Source organism: Cervus canadensis, chromosome 7, assembly GCF_019320065.1.
Source record: "Cervus canadensis isolate Bull #8, Minnesota chromosome 7, ASM1932006v1, whole genome shotgun sequence".
NCBI classification, from domain to species: Eukaryota; Metazoa; Chordata; class Mammalia; order Artiodactyla; family Cervidae; genus Cervus; species Cervus canadensis.
In genome coordinates, this window is record NC_057392.1 from 28,516,349 (window position 1) to 28,540,405 (window position 24,057).

The following is a 24,057-nucleotide window of genomic DNA, read 5'->3' on the forward strand; positions in this document are numbered from 1 at the left end:
CTGACTCCTTTGGCGACATTTGACAATGTCTGGAGATATTTTTGGCAGTAACGATGGGGGGAGGGGGGTGGGTGATGCTGACTCTAGTGGGTAGAGTCAGCTGCTAAATGTCCTACAAAGCAAAGAACAGCCCCCACAATTATCCAGCCCAGAATGTCAGTGGTGCTGTGGCTGAGGAACCCTACCTTAAAGGGTGTGCATGTGTAAAGTTGATAAAAAGTGTAAATACAAACATACCTTTATACCCCAAACAAGGCAGGTTAAAAATCATAGCAGATTAAAAAAAACCCAAAAAACAAAAAAACAAATGCTTCAGTTGGGGTGAAAAAAGGTAAAGATTTAGAAAACTTAAACTAGGAATGTAATCATTCCAAGAGAACTAAAGAGATACTCAGAGCTTTATTACCAAAACCCTCCAATGAAAACTTGGAAGTTTTTCAGTGTCTAAACTTCAAACTCAAAAATACAAGTTGTAGAAACAGGCAGCTTGGCAGGTGAAATAAACAAGTTGAAGACAGTGATAAATTGTCCAATGTGGGAAAAAGATGAAGTAGCCAAAGGCCAAGAGAAAAAGATTATATATTCCTCATTAGTTTTTTTTTTTTTTTTAATGATGAATATGTCACTGGGCAATAAGAGAAGTCAAGAAACTGCTGGCCGTGTTTTCGTGTCTCCAGTGTTCATGGGTAAACTACCTCATTAACACGTGCAGAGAAAAGATTCAATGCAGATGACATCTAGATTAATTTGAAAGTCTTTTCCAATTATCTTTCTTTGATTGGTCTTTTTTTTTCTTTTGAGAGCAAAAATGTTAAAGGACAGTCAACCAAAAACATATATAAAGCAAAGAATTACATCCAGGAAGCAGTCCTCTTGGGAAAAGTAAGGTGGAAGGAAAGAAATTTCTTTTTTTTTTTTTTTTTAATCATTATAGTGTATTTCTTTTTTTGTTTGTTTTTTATTTTATTTTTTTATTTATTTAATTGGAGGCTAATTACTTTACAATATTGTAGTGGTTTTTGCCATACATTGACATGAATCAGCCACGGGTGTACATGTGTCCCCCATCCTGAACCCCCCTCCCACCTCCCTCCCCATCCCATCCCTCTGGGTCATCCCAGTGCACCAGCCCTGAGCACCCTGCCTCATGCATCGAACCTGGACTGGCGATCTATTTCACATACGGTAATATACATGATTCAATGCTATTCTCTCAAATTTTGTACCCCTAAAGCCCACATGAATAGTTTCTTCACATACAGTTTTCGCTATACTTTGTAGGAAAAAACAGATCAGGGTCAAACCAACCATGGTAACAAAACTGAAAAACCACCACAAGTAACAGCTTTTTTTTTTTTTTTTAATCAGACTTTGTGTTTTTCTTATCCAGCAATTGACATGGTATCAAGATCTATTTACCTGATCGGAGTTGTTCTGATGAAAAGAGATAATGTCTCAAGAGATGACTGTCATAAGACTGTGTCTTTTATAAAGCGACCGTCTCACTTTTGCAATGTATGGTAAATAGAGTTAGCAAAGGCAAAATCCATTGTTAGCCCACGAGAACCTAAGGCAAGCTCAAGGTGCAGATGCTTCTGAGGGTACGGGAGACGGGTGGTCCAAAGCTTTAGGCACCGTCTTACATAATAAATGAAAACTTTCTCAGATAGCTCAAGAGGTACTTTCCTGAGCTAAACTGGGAGAAGACCACCTCCTTAAAGTAGTTAGATGAAACCTTAAAAAGGGAGACAAGATGCCAGTGGGCAGTAAGTGACGTGAAGTCTGCTGAGGGGACAGGATTAAATGGGTCATATTTGGTGGTGCAAACACTGTTTTGGACCACAAGGGTTCCTTAAGAAAAAAAAAATGCACAACTTATCGCCAGTGTTAAGAATGGTACCTTATCAGTCAGATCAAGCGAACCTGGTCATTAAGAGCCAATAGTTCATTGCCTTATTGCTGGCAAAGAAGGAGCAAAATATCCATTTCCCTGCCCCAAATTTGCCTTAACAAAAACTACACATTTTACAAGCTTTGGGGACAAAGTGACAACTCAAACGACTATAAGAGCCTGAGGTAGGACTTCCCACTGTAGCTGAGGTTGTAAGGCTTTTACGACCGAAGAACCTTACCGTCTTGCCTCTAGCGCCCTTGGGTCCAGTTTCTCCTGGGCCACCGGGGTCCCCAACCTCACCCTAAATAAGTTCAGAGAAACAAAACAAAATGGTTAGTAAAACCAGAGGTAAATCTCAGTGTCTTTTTATACTGGTTCCAACATGAAGACATTTTTCATACATATTTTTATCTTTAATAGCCTTCTTTGAAGTGTCTTTGCCCTGATAACCCCATTTTCTGATTCTCAGCACACCCCACTGGAATCTCACTGTTTTATTTCTCTGTCTCTCCAGATGGAACACAGCCTCCTTAGAGATACGGACTGTGCTTTTTATTTTGTGCCCTGATGCGATCACAGGAGCCGGCATTTCCTGGGCTCAGTCAGTGCTTCCAGTAGGAGCAGAAGCCTTAAGGTAGAGGACAGCATGGCTAAACTTACCACCTGAAGGTGACTTACAGGAGAAATGAGGAAAGTGAGATCAAGTAATTTTGGTTTTTCTCACATTTTACTTCCCTTTGAGCAAAGAAGAAAATACATATGGTAGAGGGGGAAGAGGACACGTGAGGAGAAAAACATGGATGATTTCTTCCTTGTGAATTAAAAAGCTAGAAATAAAAGATTACTTTTAAAAGCCTGCTTCTTTCTTCTCCCCTTGCTCCGTAAAGGTTTCTTTTTATCCATTTATAATTCATTTTTCTTCTACAGTCCTACAACACATTTCATAAACCCAGGAGTATCTCTGATCTCTAGTTAGCACGAAGTACACAGTACCTTAGGTCCAATTTCTCCAGGGAATCCTTCTTGCCCCTATAATTGAGAAAATTAATATATGCTCATATCACTGGCGTAGATTTATATTGACTTTAATTTTGCCTGCTGCCTTATTATTTTAAATGCCTCTGAACAAAAAAAAAAAAAAAAATGCCTCTGAACCAAGGAAGGGCCAAAAAAAAAACCTGTATTGCATGGTCTGAGAAACTAACTCCAGTCTCTAAATTAAATTTTGACTGGTCTCACCAAAACATCATGACAACCTAAGATCAATGGGTAAAATGTACACCTCAGCTCTCCTTCAAATATAAACATTCAGCAGGAGAGCTGGTGATCTGATCATGTGTTTCTGAAATAGTCTTCTTAAACTGGATTTCAACTTTGAAGGAAAAATTGGGGAAGTCTGCAGACTAAATCTGATCATTTGTTTTCTGGTATTCTGTTTACCTTACTTTGGCCACAGGCTATAGTTGTAAACGTATGACAATCCTAACTTGATGAAAAAAAATATTTTATTTAAGATAATGTTTGTTTTCTGATCACTACAAGTCATCTCTCCTCAAATATATTTAAAATAACAAAAAGACAGAAAGAAGAAAATTCACCCAAATTTCACTTCCCAGAACCATTACTATAAATATTTTGCCATATTTTATTTTGTGCCCTGATGCTATCACAGGAGCTGGCATTTCCTGGGCTCAGTCAGTGCTTCCAGTAGGAGAGGAAGCCTTAAGGTAGAGGACAGCATGGCTAAACTTACCACCTGAAGGTGACTTACAAACGCATCAGGAGAACTGAAGCAAGTGAGATCAGGTAGATCAGTTAGAATACATGTTTTTTTTTTTTTCTTATTACTTTTTGATATTTACTTGACATTGTCACATAAGTTCTATATATTATGTATTAAAACATCTGCATTCATTTTAAGGAGTGGCTAATATTTCAGTGGCTTCCCTGGTGGCTCAGATGGTAAAGAATCTGCCTGCAATGTAGGAGACGCAGGTTTGATCCCTGGGTCAGGAAGATCCCCTAGAGAAGGGAATGGCTGCTCACCCCAGTATTCTTGCCTGGAGAATCCCACGGACCGAGGAGCCTGTAGGGTCACGGTTCATGGGGTTGCAACTGAGCTTAGTCGCAACTGAGCAACTAACACTTTCAATATTCCAGGGCTATGAGCTACTTAATAGTTCCACTTTATCAAATACTAAGGTTACTTTCAATGAAGATTTCACTGGAAATCCTTCATTCATTAGGGTTTTTTAAAAAGAAATTTTAGCTTTGGGGAGTTTGTTTATCCTTCTAGACAGACTCTTACATCATTCTCATTGGGATTTCACTTGAGATTACATTGACCCTTATAATGTTTCAGACTTTCCAACAAGTATTTTGTATGTCTCCAATTATTGGAATTCTACATCCTAGTAATTTTTGTTATAGGTCTTGAATATTTTTGTAGAAAGGATATTCTTAACTATCTTATGTTTTTATGGATGCTACTATGATTTCTAAGTGGTTATTGTTGGTATACAGCAATCACTGCTTTTGGTAAAGTTATCTATCTTACTTCCAGCACTTCAGTATTCAGTGACAATGTTAAGTTATAATTCTGATATAAAGTTATGAGGTTTAATCTTAGAATGACTGCTTGGCCCATTGCATTTGGAAAGGCCCTGCAGAACTTCTCACAAATGGTTAGAGTAAACATATTCAGAGGACATATTTTGGAATGCCTCCCTCGGGCTCTAGATTAGATGTACTGTCCAGGCTGGAACCTGTCAGCCCCTGAATGCACATCTCTGCAAAGAACTGAAAATTAATTTTGAGTTTTAACTGTTGCCTGCCCCTTAAACTATCAAGTTTCTTTTCCCTACCATATTCTCCATAAGATATCATCAAATAAATGATCAAAATCTATCTCCAAAGATCTAAGACTACCTTATTCACTCCTTTTTTTCTCTTAAATGTGGCCAAAAAAAGCAACAACAAAACTGAAAATGACCAGCTTTCAGTCAATGGGTCTTACCTTTGCTCCTTTACTTCCAACACTACCATAACCTGGGTTGCCATCATCACCCTGTAAGAAGCAGCAATTATTTACAAACATCCCCAACGGTGGATGGAGATAGGCTTATTCACAAGAGAACTAGACAGTCAGTTTTCTGTTTTGCTTAGGAAAAATTAAACAGCAGGATTCTCCCTCGGGGGGAGCCCACTGACATAGTGGCACTAAAGGGAACTCTCAATAGCAAATGCGGACAAGGCATTGTCACTTAATCTCACTTGTCTCATCATAAAAGAAAAATAATAGTTATACCTGCTTATCGTGTTCTGAGAATGAAATGAGAAATTTTCAGATGTATAATAATCTTAATAAAAGAAGGTAGAAGTGTTATCTCTCTTGGATAACATTTGTATTTATAGAGAGATATACCTTATCTCTAAACCATTTCAGTTTGCTGGATAAAAGAAAGATCTCCCAAGTGTCTGGGTATTGGCTGCTGCTGGATCCTTGTACAGGCCTTAGTGAGAAGCCCCTAGCACTGGTGGAAGGGTGGGCTGGATTTCACATGAAGGAGTTTGGATGAGACGAAAGAGCAGAAGCAAGGTTGGGGGATGTCAACCACAGGCTTTGTCCCTTTTGTCATTTGGCTTTAAGAGCATCCCACCCAGGATGCTTGGTACCTGGGAAGTTGTCACTTTGGAAAAGCTGGCCAAGATGAAGATGAAATCTCAATTTCTAGCAAATTCTACAGCTCGATTGGGCTGTTATCCTCATCACACTCTTTAGAGAACCACTCTAAAGACTTTCAAGACTTATAGTGAGAAAAAGTGAAGGGCCCTTCTTCTCACATCAGGAGATACCTATTGAACTAAAAAGAGTCCAAGAGCCAGATCAAAAGTAGGAATAAAACGCAAACCGGCAAGCCTCGAGGACCCCGAAGGCCAATGGCTCCCTTTATCCCCAGATCGCCAGGTTCTCCCTGTCAAACAGAAAAATGACACATGTCTTTATTAGGTTGCTTTTGTAAAGGACGTTAGAAATGATGGAACTAAGGCAAGAATTTTCAACTGCATCCATGATCATGGGTTTGTGGCTAGGACTGAGTCTGTAAGCAATTCAAGAGGCGCTGCTGTTGGTGAGTGAAGTCTCCTCCATTGATAAATGAAGCCCCGGCAAGTCTGACATATTGTTTGCTACAAATTGCCATCTTAGCAACTCGGAGCCATGAGCCACGCCCTTGGAAAGGTCTTACCATGAGTCAAAGAGGAGGGTCTGGACGGTTTTAAAAATTAACAAAACTGTTCTCTGTGATGAGCCATACAAATCATCGGGATGTTGCAGAATCAACTGACTTATTAATAGAGTTTTAGTCAAGATAACCAAGATAGCATGACATCCCTGGAAACAGTTTCTGACTTCCGACTAGTAGCACGTCTACTGTGGGTTATAAATCAACCTCAGTCTCACATTGAGGACACACAGCTACTTGGGAAAGTTAACATAGGTTTACAAAAGAAGGTTAACTCCAGGATCGGGATGGGGAATACATGTAAATCCATGGCTAATTCATGTCAATGTATGACAAAAACTACTACAATATTGTAAAGTAATTAGCCTCCAACTAATAAATAATAAATGAAGAAGGTTAACTAATAAATAATAAATAACTAATTTATTACAACTAATAAATAATAAATGAATAAATAAATGAAGAAGGTTAACTCCTTTTTGTAAAAAAAAAAAAAGCTTTTAAAATCTCAATTTTAAATTTACAGAAATGTTCTGAAGGCAGTATAAAGAGTTCCTATACACATCACATCTAGCCTCCCTATTGTTAACTTCACATTAGTTACATTCGTAGGGAATATTCATCACAACAAACCCATGGATAGTAAATCATTCTTATTAACTAAAAGGAAAGGAAAGTTAGTTGCACAGTCATGTCTGACTCTGCGATTCCATGGACTGCAGCCCGCCAGGCTCCTCTGTCCATGGGATTCTCCAGGCGAGAAGTCTGGAGTGGGTTGCCATTTCCTTCTCCAGGGGATCTTCCTGACCCAGGGAGCGAACCTGGGTATCCTGCATTGCAGGCAGATTCTTTACCAACTGAGCTACTAGGGAAGCCCCAAGTCCATACTTTACTCATATTCCCTTAGTTTTTACCACCAAATCTCCTTTTCCAGTCCCAGGATCCCATGTCTCTGTAGGTTACTCTAGATGGGGACGGTTTATCTGATTTCTGGTTTCTGATGATCTTGACAGTTTTGAAGAGTACTGATCACGTATTTTGTAGAATGTCCCTTAATTTGAGTTTGATGTCTTCCTCATGATTATGTTTTGTTTTATCAGTTTGGGGAGAAAAGACCCATAGTGAGAGAAAGTGAAGGGCCCTTCTTCTCACATCAAGAATATATCCTATCAATGTGGCTGACACTATTGACCTTGGCCATCTGGCTGAGGAAGGCATGGCTAAGTTTCTCCACTGTCTCGTTATTCTCTGTTCCCTTTCCAAGAGAGTGGAAGCGTGCACAGCCAACACTGAAGGAGTGGTCAACTCACTGTTAAGATTAGAAAGACCACACAGTACGTGTGAGGAGTCCAAATGGACAAATGTCCATCAACACTGGTCCCTGGAGGGGCACATTGACTAGGGCTCCATGGAAGGGTGGCAGAAGACCCCCAGCCTTGCAGACTTTCTTCCAGGGCAGTGGCCCCCAAAGTGCGCTCTGGAAGATACCTGCCTCCCATGTACCTAGGGTCCACATGCCAAAGGAAATTCCTGGATCCCACTGGTGTCAGGCTCTGGTGGTAGAGCCCAAGGATATGCCTTTGTGAATAAGCTTCTCTGCTGATTCTTATGCACACTGAAGTTTGAGAACATCTGCTTGAAGATAGGGAGACAAAGGAAGCCATAAAGCTTGTTCAAGGTCAAACACTTTGTTACTGGTTACAGCCAGACACTGAGCCTGGGATGAACTGCTGGGTTGGTTGCTTCCCTGGGAACTTGAGCTTAATGGAATAAGGTAGGAGTAAGCGTCTGCAGCTCATCGCAGACTTGGAGAACTTGGTCCATCTTGAGGTTCCCAAAGGGTTTGGGTTGGCATTGAGGGCACTTGCCTCCCAAATTCTTGCCCATCCTGTTCAAAAATCTCTCTTATCAGCAATGATATTCTTTGGCACAACTACCCTGCTGCTATCTATCTCCTTGCACACTTCTACACTCTCATCTACATCCAGCTCTAGGGTCCCTCCGTCTCTGTCTACCTCTGTCTTGGTCTCTTCTACCACACCCTATGAAGTGCTCTCATTTCACATGCAAACCTTCTCTACGTGCCCATGATGTCTGCACAGATGCATCCTCACTGTAGGAAAAACATTTTTTCCAGAGACTCCACTTCCCCCGCAGCCCTCTCCAGGGTGAGAAGGCACCATTGTGTCTGTTCCAAACTTTCCTTTCCAGACCATTATTGCTATGCCGCATCTCTAGTAATCCCTTTCAGAGCTGGTTATCTTTGTCACTGATGGATCTCATTGCATCCTGCAATCAGCTGTCTTTGTGACCCTCAACTGCAGGCTCCATCATGTCTGCCTTTCTGAGGTCTCCATCCCAAACACATTGTTTCGTCCTTTGCAGCTGGCCAACTGCTACATTTTGGAATCTGTTCGTTGGTGCATCTCGGCCACCAGAAGTGGTGGCTGCTCTAGTCCTTTCCCCCTTACCTACTTGATGCCAGCTGAGGCTCCCAGATTCTCCAAGTCTCTCCTTCTCTGCATCCAGTGTGCTTCTGTGTTTCTGCCCCCTCCTTTCCAATGGTTCCTTTTCTGCCTCCTCTTACCATTCTTACAAAGAGTCATCACCAAGAGCCTTTCTTAAATTCCAGTGATTCTGAAACCTGCATCTCCAATCAGACTTAGACTCTCTGCTCCACCCACAGACCAAGGGGTTTCCCTCACTCTTTTGCCCACTCTGCCTTTCCCACTTCTGTGATGGGGTTCCCACTCAAGTTGGGGGCCCAGAGCTGTCCAGCCCTCTTCTCTGAGTCTCAGTTCCCGCCTGGGAGAGCTCCATTGGCCCTTCCTGAGTTCCTCCTGGCCTCCCCTGCTGAGTCACCCAGTCACGGCTTGTCTTGGAGTCTGTGAGGGGCCAGCACTCCTCCTGGCTTACAATCTCTCCATCTTCAAAATATTCCTACACTGAGTTGCCTGTTTAGAAGCTTCCAAACCTGACTGTGTTCACATGTGCAGATCACAAACTGTCAACAACACTGTACTGGCTGCCTAGTCAAGTCAGTCACCACAGACCTTCCTGTTCTTCATGGTCCCCCAGGAGGATAATTTTCACCCCCAAACACTTGCTCGTGGGCTTTTTCCAGTCTTGTGTTTTCCTTTATTTATTTCTTCAATATTTGTTGAAGAAATATTTCTCCAATAAATTTCCCCTGCCCCTTCTCACTCCTTGCTAAACACTTCTTATCTTCCAAAGTCTACTCAAAATCTATATCCTTATGATGCCTCTTTTTCCAGTCTGGAAATACTTCTATTAACACTGGAACCCGTGTTTCCTGCATCGGCAGGTGGATTCTTCACCTCTGAACCACCAGAGAAGCCCCATTGTAGATTCTTGTCTTGAACATTCTCTCAATTTTGTGGGGTTGATTCTATGTCATAGGTCTCACTTCACGACCCAGAAATTCTTTCATTAAACAGATATTTTCTAAGCATTGATGACATGCCAGGTACTAGTCAAAGCTCTAGGGATGTATCAGTGAGCAAAACAAAGACCTCTGCCCTTTCAGAGCTGACGTTAGCCCAGCTAAAGGCCAGCATAGTGACTCTGACTTTAAAGGTATTCAACATATGTTCGTATAAATGGAGGATAGAAATCAAAGAAGAGAAGGAAGGGGTGGGGGTGGAGAAAGAAGGAAGGGCTGGTCTAGAAGAGTCCCCCTTCCTCGAGATTCTCAGATTGGGTGTGGCTCCTCATGAGCTGAGGCTGAGCTGGATTCCCTGACTTCATCTGGGTCCACACCCACGTCCTTAGATGTTGCTGGCTCTCTAAGAATCAAGCCAGGGTAGAGGGGCAATGAGATATGTTCTCTTCTGTGTTGAAAGGGCTTTGGCTAACATAACCAGATGCATTTCCCTTGAGAAGAAAACCTCAGCTTTCATGGGTAAAAAGAATGTGACTTACTTTATTTCCTTGGCTTCCCAAACGGCCTTGACTCCCTGCCTCTCCTGCTGGTCCTGGAAGCCCCTGAAATAAAAGAAGAATTGCAAATATAGTAGAACATAAAGCAACTTTCCTTGAAACCCTCTGTATCTCTTCTAAGAGGAAAATGAACCACAGATGGGGAAAGAGTTACAGCTTTATTGACTCCCGCTCTGGAAAAAAGTACCACAACTGTCAAATGAAGACTAGTAAATAAAAGAAAATTAATAAAGTAATTCAGACCAGATGGTGCCTAAATGACTGTGTTTCCCGGAGAGTCTTCTCTTCCAAAGAGATTTTGGGTTCTCAATGTTTCACTGTTAAGAGCAGATGTTGTCAAAATGTCTAACATTTGAAGAAGGCATCATCCCAGATGACACTTGCCTAGAACTGCATTCTTCCTCGTTCCAAAAAAGTGTGTTGTTGTTAAGGCAAACTTATCTTTGTTTGCAAATAATATGATTAGTATGATAGAAAACTCAAGAAACTTTACTAAAAATAATTAACACTCATAAGACAGGTTTAGGTGGTACAAGATAAACATTCTGACATTTTTTTCTCTTAGATAAATCAGGAGAGTAAACCTAAATATATTTCCAGTTACCAATAAGAGAAAAAAAAAACCCTGCAAAGTACTCAGGATAAATTTAACAAGAAAGATAAAAGATCTACATAAATAAAGTTTTAACATTTTATTGATAAACATAATAGCAAAACAAACAAATAAGCATACCATGTGTCAATATGGAGAATCTATTTGATGTGATAGAAGTCTCTCCAGTAGTCTAGAAAGCATGTTTTCTTTTTTTAAAAAATTAATTAATTTATTTTAATCGGAGGATAATTACTTTACAATATTGTGGTGGTTTTGCCATACATTGGCAGGAATCAGCCATGGGTGCATGTGTCCCCCCATCCTGAACTCTCCTCCCACCTCCCTCCCCACCCCATCCCTCAAGGTTGTCTGAGAGCACTGGCTTTGAGTGCCCTGCTTCATGCATTGAATTTGCCCTGATCATCTAATTTACATATGGTAATACACATGTTTCAATGCTATTCTCTTATATCATTCCACCCTCGCCTTCTCCAGCTGAGTCCAAAATTCTGTTTTTAACATCTATGTCTCTTTTGCTGCCTTGTATATAGGGTCATCATTACTGTCTTCCTAAATTCCATATATAAGCATTAATATACTGTATTGGTTTTTCTTTTTCTGATTTACCTCACTCTGTATTTAGGCTCCAGTTTCATCCACCTCTTTAGAACTGACTCAGATGCGTTCTTTTTTATAGGTGAGTAATATTCCATTGTGTATATGTACCACAACTTCCTCATCCATTCGTCTGCTGATGGACATGTAGGTTGCTTCCATGTCCTAGCTATCGTAAACAGCGCTGCAATGAACATTGGGGTACACATGTCTCTTTCAATTCTGGTTTCCTTGGTGTGTATGCCCAGCAGAGGAATTGCTGGGTCATGTGTGTCAATTTTTTAAGGAATCTCCACACTTCTCCATAGTGGCTGTACCAGTTTGCATTCCCACCAACAGTGTAAGAGAGATACATAATGGAGAAAAAAAAATCTTTTTAACAAATCGTGCTGGAAAAACTGGTCAACCATGTGTAGAAGGATGAAACTAGAACACTTTCTATACATACACAAAAATAAACTCAAAATGGATTCAAGATTTAAATGTAAGACCAGAAACTATAAAAGTCTTAGAGGAAAACAGGCAGAACACTCTCTGACATATATCACAGAAAAATCCTCTATGATCCACCTCCCAGAGTAATGGAAACAAAAACAAAAATAAACAAATGGGACCTAATTAAACTTAAAAACTTTTGCACAATGAAGGAAACTAGGTGAAACAACACCTAGTTGTTCACAACAAGGCATAAAGGGAGCCTTCAGAATGAGAGAAAATAACAGCAAATGAAGCAACTGATAAAGAACTAATCTCCAAAACATACAAGCAGCTCATGCAGCTCAATACCAGAAAAACGAACAACTCAATAAAAAGTGGGCCAAAGAACTGAAGAATCTTCAAAGAGGACATACAGATGGCTAACAAACACATGAAAAGATGTTCAACATCACTTATTGTTAAGGAAATGCAAATCAAAACCATAATGAGGTATCATCTCAAGCCGGTCAGAATGACTGCCATCAAAAAGTCTACAAACAGTAAAGGCTGGAGAGGGTGTGGAGGAAAGCATGCTTTCTTGGAACAGCTTGGAATAGAGCTAAGCATTCAAAGACCCCAATTCATAGCAGCCCAACTACCTTTCTATGTTTTTGACACTTGGGATTGAATTTTCCCTTGGGGATTTCCAAACATATGGCAACAGAAAGCTCTTTTGGTTAAACTGCTTACAGGTACTTGTAAATAATCCAAACACCAATGAATTGAAGTCATTTTCCCATTTTTTGCCATGACTACTATAATTTAAAAATAAACAATCCAAATCTGTGTAATAAGCATGAACCTTAGTAACTTAATTTTGTTCAAGATGAAAAAATTAACATTACCTTTTCATCTTTTAAAAAATTAAAGATTTGATAAGATGGACATAAAAGATTTCCTAATAGGAAAGACTGTGGAACAACAAATTGGTTACTAGGGAAGATAATAATAATTTTCCTACAACCTGCAAAAAGGGAGAGTCTCAATTTCTTCACCCTCCATAGCTCTTATTCCTTTCCCACCTAACTTTTACTTCCATTGCTGCATGGAGTTCCCAAGACCTTTGCGTTCAATCCAGTTGACTTTATAATGTTCTTATCTTATATAATTAATACTGTGTTCTTTGAAGCGTTTCCATTAACTTCTGTAACACCCAGTTACCATGGTTTTCCTGTCTCCTCTCTGGTTTCCTCTCAGTAACCATTGAAGACTCCCTTTCTACTGGCCTCTTAAATCTCCATGTACCAAGGGCTCCTCAGACCTTTTTTTTTTTTTTTTAATTCATCTGCTATTCCTGAGTGACAGCCTCATAGATTCACATACCACTTCCATCAAATGATCCTAAATATACGATTCTGGTACAAAACAATCAACTGGCCAGCAGATTCATCTATTAAGATGCATATTGGGTATCTCTTCAGAAGGAAATGGCAATCCAGTATTCTTGCCTGGAAAATCCCATGGACGGGGGATCACTGGTGGGCTGCAGTCCATGGGGTTGCAAAGAATCGGGAACAACTCAGCGAGTAAACAATTGGGTATTTCATAAAAACTGATTACCAGAGATAGTTATATTTACCACCAGTCACACTCAGTCCTATTCTTTTCATAAGGAATGGTACCACCCTGACTTCCCTTGAAACCCAGGTTGGAAACCTAAGAATCATCCTAGACTCTTCCCTCTAGATCATCTTTCAAAGCTATTCAGCCACAAGTCCTACAGATTCTATTTCCTTTCTCTATTCATCTCTCTTCCATTCCCAAGGCCATCACCTACCTTCAGGTCCTTCTTGAATTCTCGCCCAAATTCCCAGCTTCCCTAAATGTAGCCTGGCCTTGCTCTAATCCATTCTCCTCTCTTTCTCCCTTTCGATTTAAAATGTCAGGCTGATGATGCTATGACTTTGTCTGAAATTCTGAATTCTAAGTAGGTTTCACAATAAAGCTGATGGCCTTTATTGATATGTAAAATCCCTCAAAATGTGGCTATTCCATGCCTGTGCATTCATCAGTCACTCTGTGGTCATGCTCATTAAACCCTGTGAAGTTCTCAAATTCTTGTTGTCTTATGTCTCCACACTTAACGCAAGTTGTTACTTTAGCTGTTCCATTTTCTGTCTAGGGAGAGTTATAATCTCCCTTTCCTTAAAAGTCTTACTTTTAGCATCACTTTTTCAGGAAGATCTGAATCCCCTGGATGAACTGGATCTCATAAGTGTCCCACAAATGCCTCCGTATGTAGTTGTTCATTTATTTCTCTCATCCACTAGATGCCAGCCTGTACACTCCTTGAAGGAAGGGGCATGTCTTATTGACTTTGTATTTCTGGAACTTAGAAGTGTACGTAGAACCAATCACTCCACCCATTTCATGCCTCTATCTATCCATCCACTTATCCAAGAATGGTCTCCAAGGGGGATGAAATAGTGTGCTTAGCTTGTTGGTTTTCCATATGAAATTTGTATGTATTTCACATGTACATGAAACATACTTCTGAAGTAGGGTTTTTATTTGCCCTTGACAATAGGGATATATTGGAAGTCTTATTTAAGAGCTCATTTTTTTGTGTGTTTCCTCTAGACATAAAGAGGTCTATGAGACACAGCAGACTTCTCAGAGCTACTCATGTATAGTCCCCACAAGCACACACAAGCACAATGGGAGATTATCCTGCTTGAAAGTCATCCAAAGTAAAAGATTTCTTGGATGGATGGATGGATGGGTGGAAATGGACAGGTTTGTAATTAGAACATCAGAAAACCTGCTTCTGTTTCCTGGGCCGGATCACACAAACGGGTCTGTGAGTGCTTGAGTGGAGCTCAAGATTCAGTGAATTGTTATCCAGATATATTACCTACTCAAATACTGCTGATTGTAAAATGGACATGTCTCTAAAGGAAAGAAGGGAAATTCCCTGTCACTCCCAAGATATCGAGTCAAAAAACTGACTTGATCTGAGATGAAGAGCAGCTGTGGAGAATAAAGAGGTGTCCAGGGCATCAGGCCTACTGGACATGGGTTGGAGCAAGCTCCGAGTGTTGGTTATGGACAGGGAAATCTGGCGTGCTGCAGTCCATGGGGTTGCAAAGAGTCGGACACGACTAAGCGACTGAACTGAACTGAACTAAAAGGAAAGGACATTGGTTAGAGGTCAAATCTCCATCGGCTTTGTTATAATGGTGGACTTTTATTGAGCATTTGTTTTGTGAAAGGCATTGTACTGAGAGGTATATATTCTTTGCGGCTCCATAGACTGTAGCCCTCCCGGCTCTTCTGTCCATGGAATTCTCTAGGCAAGAATACTGGAGTGGGTAGCCATTCCCTTCTCCAGGATACTTATATATAGACTTATTCAATCCTTACAACAACACAATGAGACACATGTTGTTAACACCATTTTGCCAGTTAAAAACAGATTCTCAAGGCATTTAACCCCAAATCACTCAGTTAAGAGGATGAGATGGAAAGTGAACCCAATTCTGTCTCTAGAGACTGAACTCCTAGCCACTCTTGTCTTCTGTCCTAAGGCCCGTGTTTCAGATAGAATTTCAAGACTCTTACCATCCATGCACCATCTGAGATTGGAGTTTTAAAAATGTGAATCTCCAAACTTGATGCAGGAGGCTGGGACAGATCTAACCTCCAACATGGGCGATCTAACAGGTTAGAGAGATCTAACCTCCAACTCTGACACAGAGTCCTTGGCAATCACAACTGCCAAGGACTGCCAATTAAGGGAGGATAGAAAGGAGATGCTTAGAACTTAAATTTTTTTTTTAATGTCTTAGGTAGCATCTTATCAGAAAGGGTTGCTCTAGGAGTTTGGGATACATGGCTGGGACGCTGCCAAGAACCCCTTGACTTTGGATAGGCTGTGACAGGGCAGGGCAGAAGACGTGGGTCCTTCCCACACTTAAAAGAAATCCGTCTCACTATTTTTGTGGGGGTAAAATTCTTTCTACACTCACAACCAGCAGATATCAGGCCGGGGTGGAATACCTCAAGGAGATAAAGTTCTCAGCTTCTGGAAGAGCCAGATATGAGCTAAGTCTGAGAAAATAGAAATCAAGAGACCAGCAAGGGGAGGGTTAATGCAAGAACAAACACCGGGACACCTGAGAAGATGCTGACCTGGACAGTGTTGGGGACGGCCCCCGAGCTCAACTTCTGATCTTTCTTCATATACCCTACACTCCATCCACACTGAACCATTTATGGCTTCCCAAAGTCACCTTCATCTCTATTTACACAATGTGGTTCCTTTCCCATGCCTGCCTCTCCCTTGGTCACCTGGAAAACACCTCCTTATCCTATGAAAATCTAAGCCACTGTCCTCCTTAAACTCCACCCTCTCTCCTACCGCTCTATCCCCTGTGTATAATTCTATTTTTAACATTCAGCATGTCACATCTCAACGATGTGTTTGCACGAGTTTCCTTTATGAGATTGGGAGCATCTGAGGCCAGGGTCTGTGTTTATCTCAGCCTTTATTCTACTACAGGGCCTGATCCACAGGAAGTGTGTGTCAGTACTCGTTTGTCAAGGGAGTGGAAGAAATGGTCGATGATCCAACCTAAATTACACAGACTGATGAAATTCAATAATTGCAATACAGATTATGTATTGTCATGGGGTACTACTATTATGGCCTTCCTTGGATTGGCATTAGAATGCCTTGGGTATAGAATGTACCTGTTAGGCAATGTTGATACAATATGGTAGTAATATACATTTATATGATGCTTATTGTAATGCAGGCATCATTCTAAATTCCTATATATATTAAACCATTTAAATTTCACAACAATCCAATGTGGTATTATAACGATTATTATAATATAATTATAATAGCTATTATTACTATTCTCATTTTGCATCTGGGAAAGTTGAGGTACAGAGAGCTTAAATAAATTACCCATGGCCACACCACTAAGAAGGTTCAAGTCTGGCAATCTAAACCAGGAAGCTTGGCTCCAGACTCTGTGCCCTTGACTACTATGCTAGGCTTTGCAAAAATTACAACAGAAGTTATATTTTGTATTCCAAATTTGCACTGGATAATTTCAACCTTCCTTGATATTTCATATGATGCTAGTGATTATCTCACTAATAAGTCTAAGTATTCAAGGAATAATGGCAGTTCTAACTGGAATTAGTATTTTGCATCTACTTTCCATTTCTCTTCTAGGCATTGGTTACATTAGCATAGGGCTTAAAAGTAAATCAAACAAGAAGGGAACAAAGAAAGGTACAAAAGAATATGCCATTCCTTTCAAAGTTCTTTCTTCTTTTTCATCATGCTACGGACTGTATTTCTTTTATTGCATATACCTGACTGCATTAGCACGTTTGATTTATGCAGAATGCTCCAACAGTGCATCAATTAATAAGTCTTCAGGACACCATCAACAAAAATCACATCCCTTTTTCTAACTGTACATCCTAAGAAAAACTTCAAAAGACTGCAGTTAGAAAACACTCATGTAATTCCATTTGAGACACTGGTCCTTGTTCTGTAAAACACTGCACAGCCTGTGTCTGTGGATTTAGAGCCAACGAAGAGTAACATTCTCTTATTCGATTGTTTGTCTCCCGTGGTTTCCCTCTGAAAGCAATAATTCTGAGATCGAGTTCATCATATCCTAAGCATAGAAAAATCTACACATTTTGAAATGGTACTTTCACTGTGTTCATGAGGGTGTTTTAAGAAAAGCAAAGAAAGAAAGGAACCATGCTTTCCAGGCAGATAAACAGATGAGCTCGGCTAGAAGGAGGTGGTGCCTTTTGACGAACTGGCAATGCCAAGAGGCTGGGTGATTTATGATATGACCAACCCTGCCAAGGCGAGATTAAGGGGCACCCACCCGTAGAAGTCAGCTACACGGCAAATGAAATACCTTATTTGAGTAATGGCCACTTGGATAAAATTCTGGATTCTAGAGCAAGGGAATTATCAAGCTCTGGATTTCAACCAATCTACATCTCAATATTTCACATAAACAGATGATATAATCGCCACATATATATTTCCTTTGGCACTTACTGTTATTTTAAAATCCCAGTTTGTGGTGCCAGCAAGCTTTCTTAGATTCAAGGATGTGAGTGCAAAACAGTTACTTTTCATTAGTTTAATCCTACATGAAATTTTAAGGTTTTCATGCTTTTCAAAGGGGCACAGTCATCAAAATTAGGAACAAAATATCATTATGAACAGTAATTAATATGCTTTTAAATATTGTGTTATTAGATACACATTCATGCAAAGAGCTTCTTAAAAATTCTGAAGATGAACATATCCACTTAAATGTTGGACCATTGCCAAGTTTAACTAATAGACACAAAGTAAGGGATTTGCTTTATCCTCATGTTAGCCTTGAGCACAAGTCCCAACTGAGAATCATTCATTCCTTTACTAATTGATTCATTATACAAATACACGTTGATTCTGTTGTGTGGCAGCACTGTTATTCTGGGCTCTGGGACAAAGTCCTAGCTCTCACAGAGCTTACAGTTTAGAAGGGAAGACAAAGAGCTAGTTCAGTTCAGTTCGGTCGCTCAGTCATGTCCAAATTTTTGCAACCCCATGGACTGCAGCACGCCAGGCTTCCCTGTCAATCACCAACTCCTGAAGCTTGCTCAAACTCATGTCCATCAAGTCAATGATGCCATCCAACCATCTCATCCTCTGTCATCCCCTTCTCCTGGCTTCAATCTTTCCCAAAATGAGGGTCTTTTCCAATGAGTCAGTTCTTCCCATCAGGTGGCCAAAGTATTGGAGTTTCAGCTTCAACTCCAGTGTTTCCAATGAATATTCAGGGTTGATTTCCTTTAGGATGGACTGGTTGGATCTCCTTGCAGTCCAAGGAACTCTCAAGTATCTTCTCCAACACCACAGTTCAAATGCATCAATTCTTCGGCACTCAGCCTTCTTTATAGTCCAACACTCACATTCATACATGACTATTGGAAAAACCATAGCTTTGACTATGTGGACCTTTGTTGGCAAAGTAATCTCTCTGCTTTTTAATATGCTATCTAGGTTGCTCATAGCTTTTCTTCCAAGAAGCAAGCATCTTTTAATTTCGTGGCTGCAGTCACCATCTGCAGTGATTTTGGAGCCCTCCAAAATAAAGTCTGTCATTGTTTCCATTGTTTCCCCATCTATTTGCCATGAAGTGATGGGACCAGATGCCATGATCTTAGTTTTCTGAATGCTGAATTTTAAGCTAGTTCTTTCACTCTCCTCTTTCATGTTCACCAAGACGCTCTTTAGTTCCTTTTCACTTTCTGTCATAAGGGTGGTATCATCTGCATATTTCAGGTTATTGATATTTCTCCCGGCAATCTTGATTCCAGCTTCTGCTTCATCCAGCCCAGCATTTCACATGATGCACTCTGCACATAAGTTAAATAAGCAGGGTGACAATATACAGCCTTGATGTACTCCTTTACCAATTTGGAACCAGTCCATTGTTCTATGTCCAGTTCTAACTGTTGCTTCTTGACCTACAGATTTCTCAGGAGGCAGGTAAGGTGGTCTGGTATTCCCATCTTTTGAAGAATTTTCCACAGTTTTTTGTGATCCACACAGTCAAAGGCATTAGAGTAATCAATGAAGCAGAAGTAGATGTTCTTCTGGTATTCTCTTGCTTTATCTATGATCCAATGGATGTTGGCAATTTGATCTCCGGTTCCTCTGCCTTTTCTGAACCCAGCTTGGACATCTAGAAACTCTCAGTTCACGTACTGTTGAAGTCTCACTTGGAGAGTTTTGAGCATTACTTTGCTAGTGTGTGAGATGAGCGCAATTGTGTGGTAGTTTGAACATCCTTTGACAATGTCTTTCTTTGGGATTGGAATGAAAACTGACCTTTTCCAGTCCTGTGGCCACTGCTGAGTTTTCCAAATTTGCTGGCATATTGAGTGCGGCACTTCTATAGCATCATCTACCAGGATTTGAAATAGCTCAACTGGAATTCCGTCACCTCCACTAGCTTTGTTTGTAGTGATGCTTCCTAAGGCCCACTTGACTTTGCATTCCAGGATGTCTGGCTCTAGGTGAGTGATCACACCATGGTTATCTAGGTCATGAAGATCTTTTTTGTATAGTTCTCTTGTATATTCTTGCCACCTCTTCTTAATAGCTTCAGCTTCTGTTAGGTCCATACCATTTCTGTCCTTTATTGAGCCCATCTTTGCATGAAATGTTCCCTTGGTATCTCTAATTTTCTTGAAGCCATCTCTATATTTCTTTGCATTGATCACTGAGGAAGGCTTTCTTATCTCTCCTTGCTATTCTTTGGAACTCTGCATTCAAATGAGAATATCTTTCCTTTTCTTTTTTGCCTTTCGCTTCTCTTCTTTTCTCACCTATTTGTAAGGCCTCCTCAGACCACCATTTTGACTTTTTGCATTTCTTCTTCTTGGGAATGGTTTTGATCACTGCCTCCTGAACAATGTTATGAACCCCCTCCCATAGTTCTTCAGGCACTCTGTCTATTAGATCTAATTCCTTGAATGTACTCATCACTTCCACTGTATAATCCTAAGGGATTTGACTTAGGTCATAATGAATGGCCTAGTGGTTTTCCCCACTTTCTTCAATTTAAGTCTGAATTTGCAATAAGGAGTTCATGATCTGAGCCACAGTCAGTTCCTGGTCTTGTTTTTTGCTGACTGTATAGAGCTTCTCCATCTTTGGCTGGAAAGAACATAATCAGTCTGATTTTGGTATTTACCATTTGGTGATGTCCGTGTGTAGAGCTGTCTCTTGTTTTGTTGGAAGAGTGTGTTTGCTATGACCAGTGTGTTCTCTTGGCAAAACTCTGTTAGCCTTTGCCCTGCTTCATTCTGTACTCCAAGGCCAAGCTTGTCTCTGTTATTCCAGGTATTTCTTGACTTCCTACTTTTGCATTCCAGCCCCCTATGAGGAAAAGAATATCTTTTTGAGGGGTTATTTCTAGAAGGTCTTGCAGGTTCATAGAACCATTCAGCTTCAGCTTCTTAGGCATTGGGGGTTGGGACACAAGACTTGGATTACTGTGATATTGAATGTTTTGCTTTGGAAAGGAACAGAGATCATTCTGTCATTTTGAGATTGCACTCAAGTACTGCATTTCGGACTCTTGTTGACTATGACAGCTACTCCATTTCTTCTAAGGGATTCTTGCCCACAGTAGCAGATATAATGGTCATATGAATTAAATTTGCCTGTTTCAGAAATAGTTAAGCTAAGAAAATAAATATATTTTATGATAGCAGGTAGGAGACCTACTACTTAAAGTGTGGTCTAGGGACCAGCAGCATCGGCATCACCCAGGAGCTTGTTGGAAGTGTAGCATCTCAAGCCCCATCTCACACCTGCTCAACCAGAATCTGCGATTTAAGTTCTTTAGGTTTGTTCAGTATCTTGAAGGTGAAGAAGTGTTGGTGTTGGACAGTCACTTCCCATACTGGGTGCATATGTGAGAACCACCTGAGGAGAGTTTGGATTTAAGTGGTCTGGAGCGGGTTCCAGGTGGTTGGGTCTTTTACAGTTCTCCCAGGAGATTCTTATGTGTGGTTAGTTGAGGACCACTGAAGTAGTTTGTATTCTGGGTGCAAGGGTAAGCCCCTGAGGACTGGGATTCATGAGTCATGTGACCTGATTTACATAAAGAAGGAATTCTTGACATCACAATAATGGCTGAGCTGTTATCTTTCGCCTCTGTGTCTGACATAATGACACCCACTCTGCAAGGCAGTGACCAGAACATGATGCAGCCACCGCATTGAGCTCCAAGGTCAAACCTCACCCACTTTGCTGGTTCACAGGCAGCAGATAACTCCATCTGAGGAGAGGCAACCACAAGGACATCCACATTCAAGCCAAGATCAGAGTCAGATGCAGTCACTGTCTCTTATTACATACCTGGGGACCTTTACTTCCCAGATTTCCTTTTTCTCCTTTCATACCAGCTTCTCCTCTTGGACCCTACATATAGAGAATTAAAGTGTTATTTTCTCCCCAAAAGAGAACATCAGAATATTAACTTGAATATTAAAAATGGAAATGCTAAGTCAGTAACATGGACGGAAATTAAAAAGAGAACTCCATTCATGCCTTTGGTTCTCTCTTGATTGGTCAACTTCTCCTTCTCTCCAAGGCATAAGGGTCCAGTCTAGTGCTTAAATGGCTTGGCATTTGCAGTCAAACTGAAGAAACACTGAATTGCTAAATTTTCCAGTATTGCTTTCTAATTATTCTAAAGGATCTTTGTACTAAAATTCATGTATCTGTTACTTTAAAAGTAATTTTTACTTACGTAAATCTGAAACTGGAATAATTAAATGGATTTTCTATTTAATAACCACACTAAAGATTGGTCATAAATAAGACATAGCACATTGTAAGACAAAATTTAGATAATTGTACATCTGGAGTATTATGTTTTCTATTAATTTTGGATTCCATATGTTATGCAGAGAAACCTTCATACTGTGTTTGGCTTTTGCATCTCATTTTAAATTATGTCATAAAAAAGCAAGAGCCTATAAAATGGATGAATAGATGTAGTATTACTTGTTTAGCATGAAATAAAGCCAGCCAATCTATTGAAACGCTTCCCTACAATCCCAGTGGCATATATTTCTCACTTGAAGGTAAGAAAAGTGAACATTCCTCAGTTGCCAAGTAAGACAAACAAAAGCAATCAAACTAGAAAGTAATAAGAGGTCCAAAGGGCAGACTGTTTACTGCTCTGAAATCTTGGTAAAATGTGGATTAACTTTCTCCTCTGATGTTTATGGATATTTTGCCCAACTTCCATGCAGCAAGCTGCCAACATATAAAAGTTACTTCCTTTTTTTTTTTAGCTACATAGATTACAACCTTGAAAAACTGCAGGATCATTGCTGTCCTGCATTTGCCAAAGAGCAAATTTACTTCTCAAGATTTCAAAAGTAAAAGTTTATAGAGAAAAAAACATTTTCTAACTTTCTTATTCCTGACCTTTCTTCAGCATTTCTGAGGACTTCCCTTCCCTCCCCATGATTGCTTTAGGCTACATCTTGCTCTTTCTGGCACATGTTTCCTTTCCCCTCATGTAAGCAGTGTTAAGAGCCAACCATTTGCTTGTTCTTTGCAAAGGAAAAAGTGCTTGAGGCAGCTCCCTAGAGAAGTGAGCTAGGAAGATGACTATACATCACCCCCACTGAAGACCTCAGCTCTATTCTTTGCTAGGGTAGAGCCAATTTTTCTATATTACAGGCATCCAGATACATAGCTCAGTTGACCAAAAATCCCAGTTTTGAGGCCCAGCATTTTATTTGGCTCAAGATCTCCCTAGGATACACCAGTCAGCCTGGACCATTGTATAGGGACCGCTGCCCAGAGTTCATTGCCTTTTCACCTCCTGACTGGGACAGAACCCTTTATAAACATTGCAAGTTCACATATATCACCAACATGTACAAGCACTGTACAAGTCAAGACTGTGTTGCTTCCTTACTTCATTACTCTGAAAACACTTGAAACATCTGTACTTTTGCAAGAAGGTTGTATTCTATCAAGGGTTCAGATTCTTCTTTCTGTTCTCATAGCCTGGTTAGTCTTGTTACGTACCTGAGGACCCTTAAGTCCCAGAGACCCTGCAAGTCCATCTGGACCTGGGATGCCCGGTTTCCCCTATGGGGAGGGAGAATCAAACTGTTAACAGTATTTTCTCGGAAACTTTGTCTCCTTTATGTGCAAGTTTCAAAATATTTTTGCAATCATGATGACAATGCAGGATATTTGAAAAATAAATGTAAATATAAGAAGGCAAACAAAAATTTTCTATAATCTGAAGTAGAGATAACCATAGCTTAATATGTTGGTGTATTTACTTTCATTCTTCATACACCACATGCATATGTGCATGCACACATGTGCACACACACACACGCACACACACACTCCCTTCTTTGCCTGTAACACTGGTTATATACTATATCAAACTTGGGTGTTGAACTATAGAAACTCACAATTTATTTCACATTTTCTTAAAGATATCCATGCATCTATCTTACATTTTATTTATATTCAAATATTACATTATATTTATATTCAAATATTTAAATAAGGATCAAAAGTTGATCATTCCCTTCACATTGCTTTTGAACTCTGCCACAGAGAAGAATTCCAAATAGGATTAAAAAGTTTAACTTGGATAGTTGGATAGCCTATATTTATGTCTCAGTTGTTACACAGTTAGATGAGATTAACTGTCCCTCACTGATGCATTTTCCTGGAA

At 40.1% G+C, this 24,057-nt stretch overlaps 1 protein-coding gene across 1 annotated transcript in view; it reads right to left on the bottom strand.

Moving 5' to 3' along the window:
* COL6A6 (collagen type VI alpha 6 chain) overlaps positions 1 to 24,057 on the bottom strand; it is a 147,042-nt gene that overhangs the window by 32,734 nt on the left and 90,251 nt on the right. Inside the window, exons 22-28 of the mRNA XM_043474750.1 lie at positions 23,388 to 23,450; positions 21,696 to 21,758; positions 10,081 to 10,143; positions 5,806 to 5,868; positions 4,911 to 4,961; positions 2,888 to 2,923; positions 2,133 to 2,195 (exon numbers count right to left, since the gene is read on the bottom strand). Coding sequence (XP_043330685.1) covers positions 2,133 to 2,195; positions 2,888 to 2,923; positions 4,911 to 4,961; positions 5,806 to 5,868; positions 10,081 to 10,143; positions 21,696 to 21,758; positions 23,388 to 23,450 — 402 coding nt within the window. The remainder of the gene's footprint in view (positions 1 to 2,132; positions 2,196 to 2,887; positions 2,924 to 4,910; positions 4,962 to 5,805; positions 5,869 to 10,080; positions 10,144 to 21,695; positions 21,759 to 23,387; positions 23,451 to 24,057) is intronic.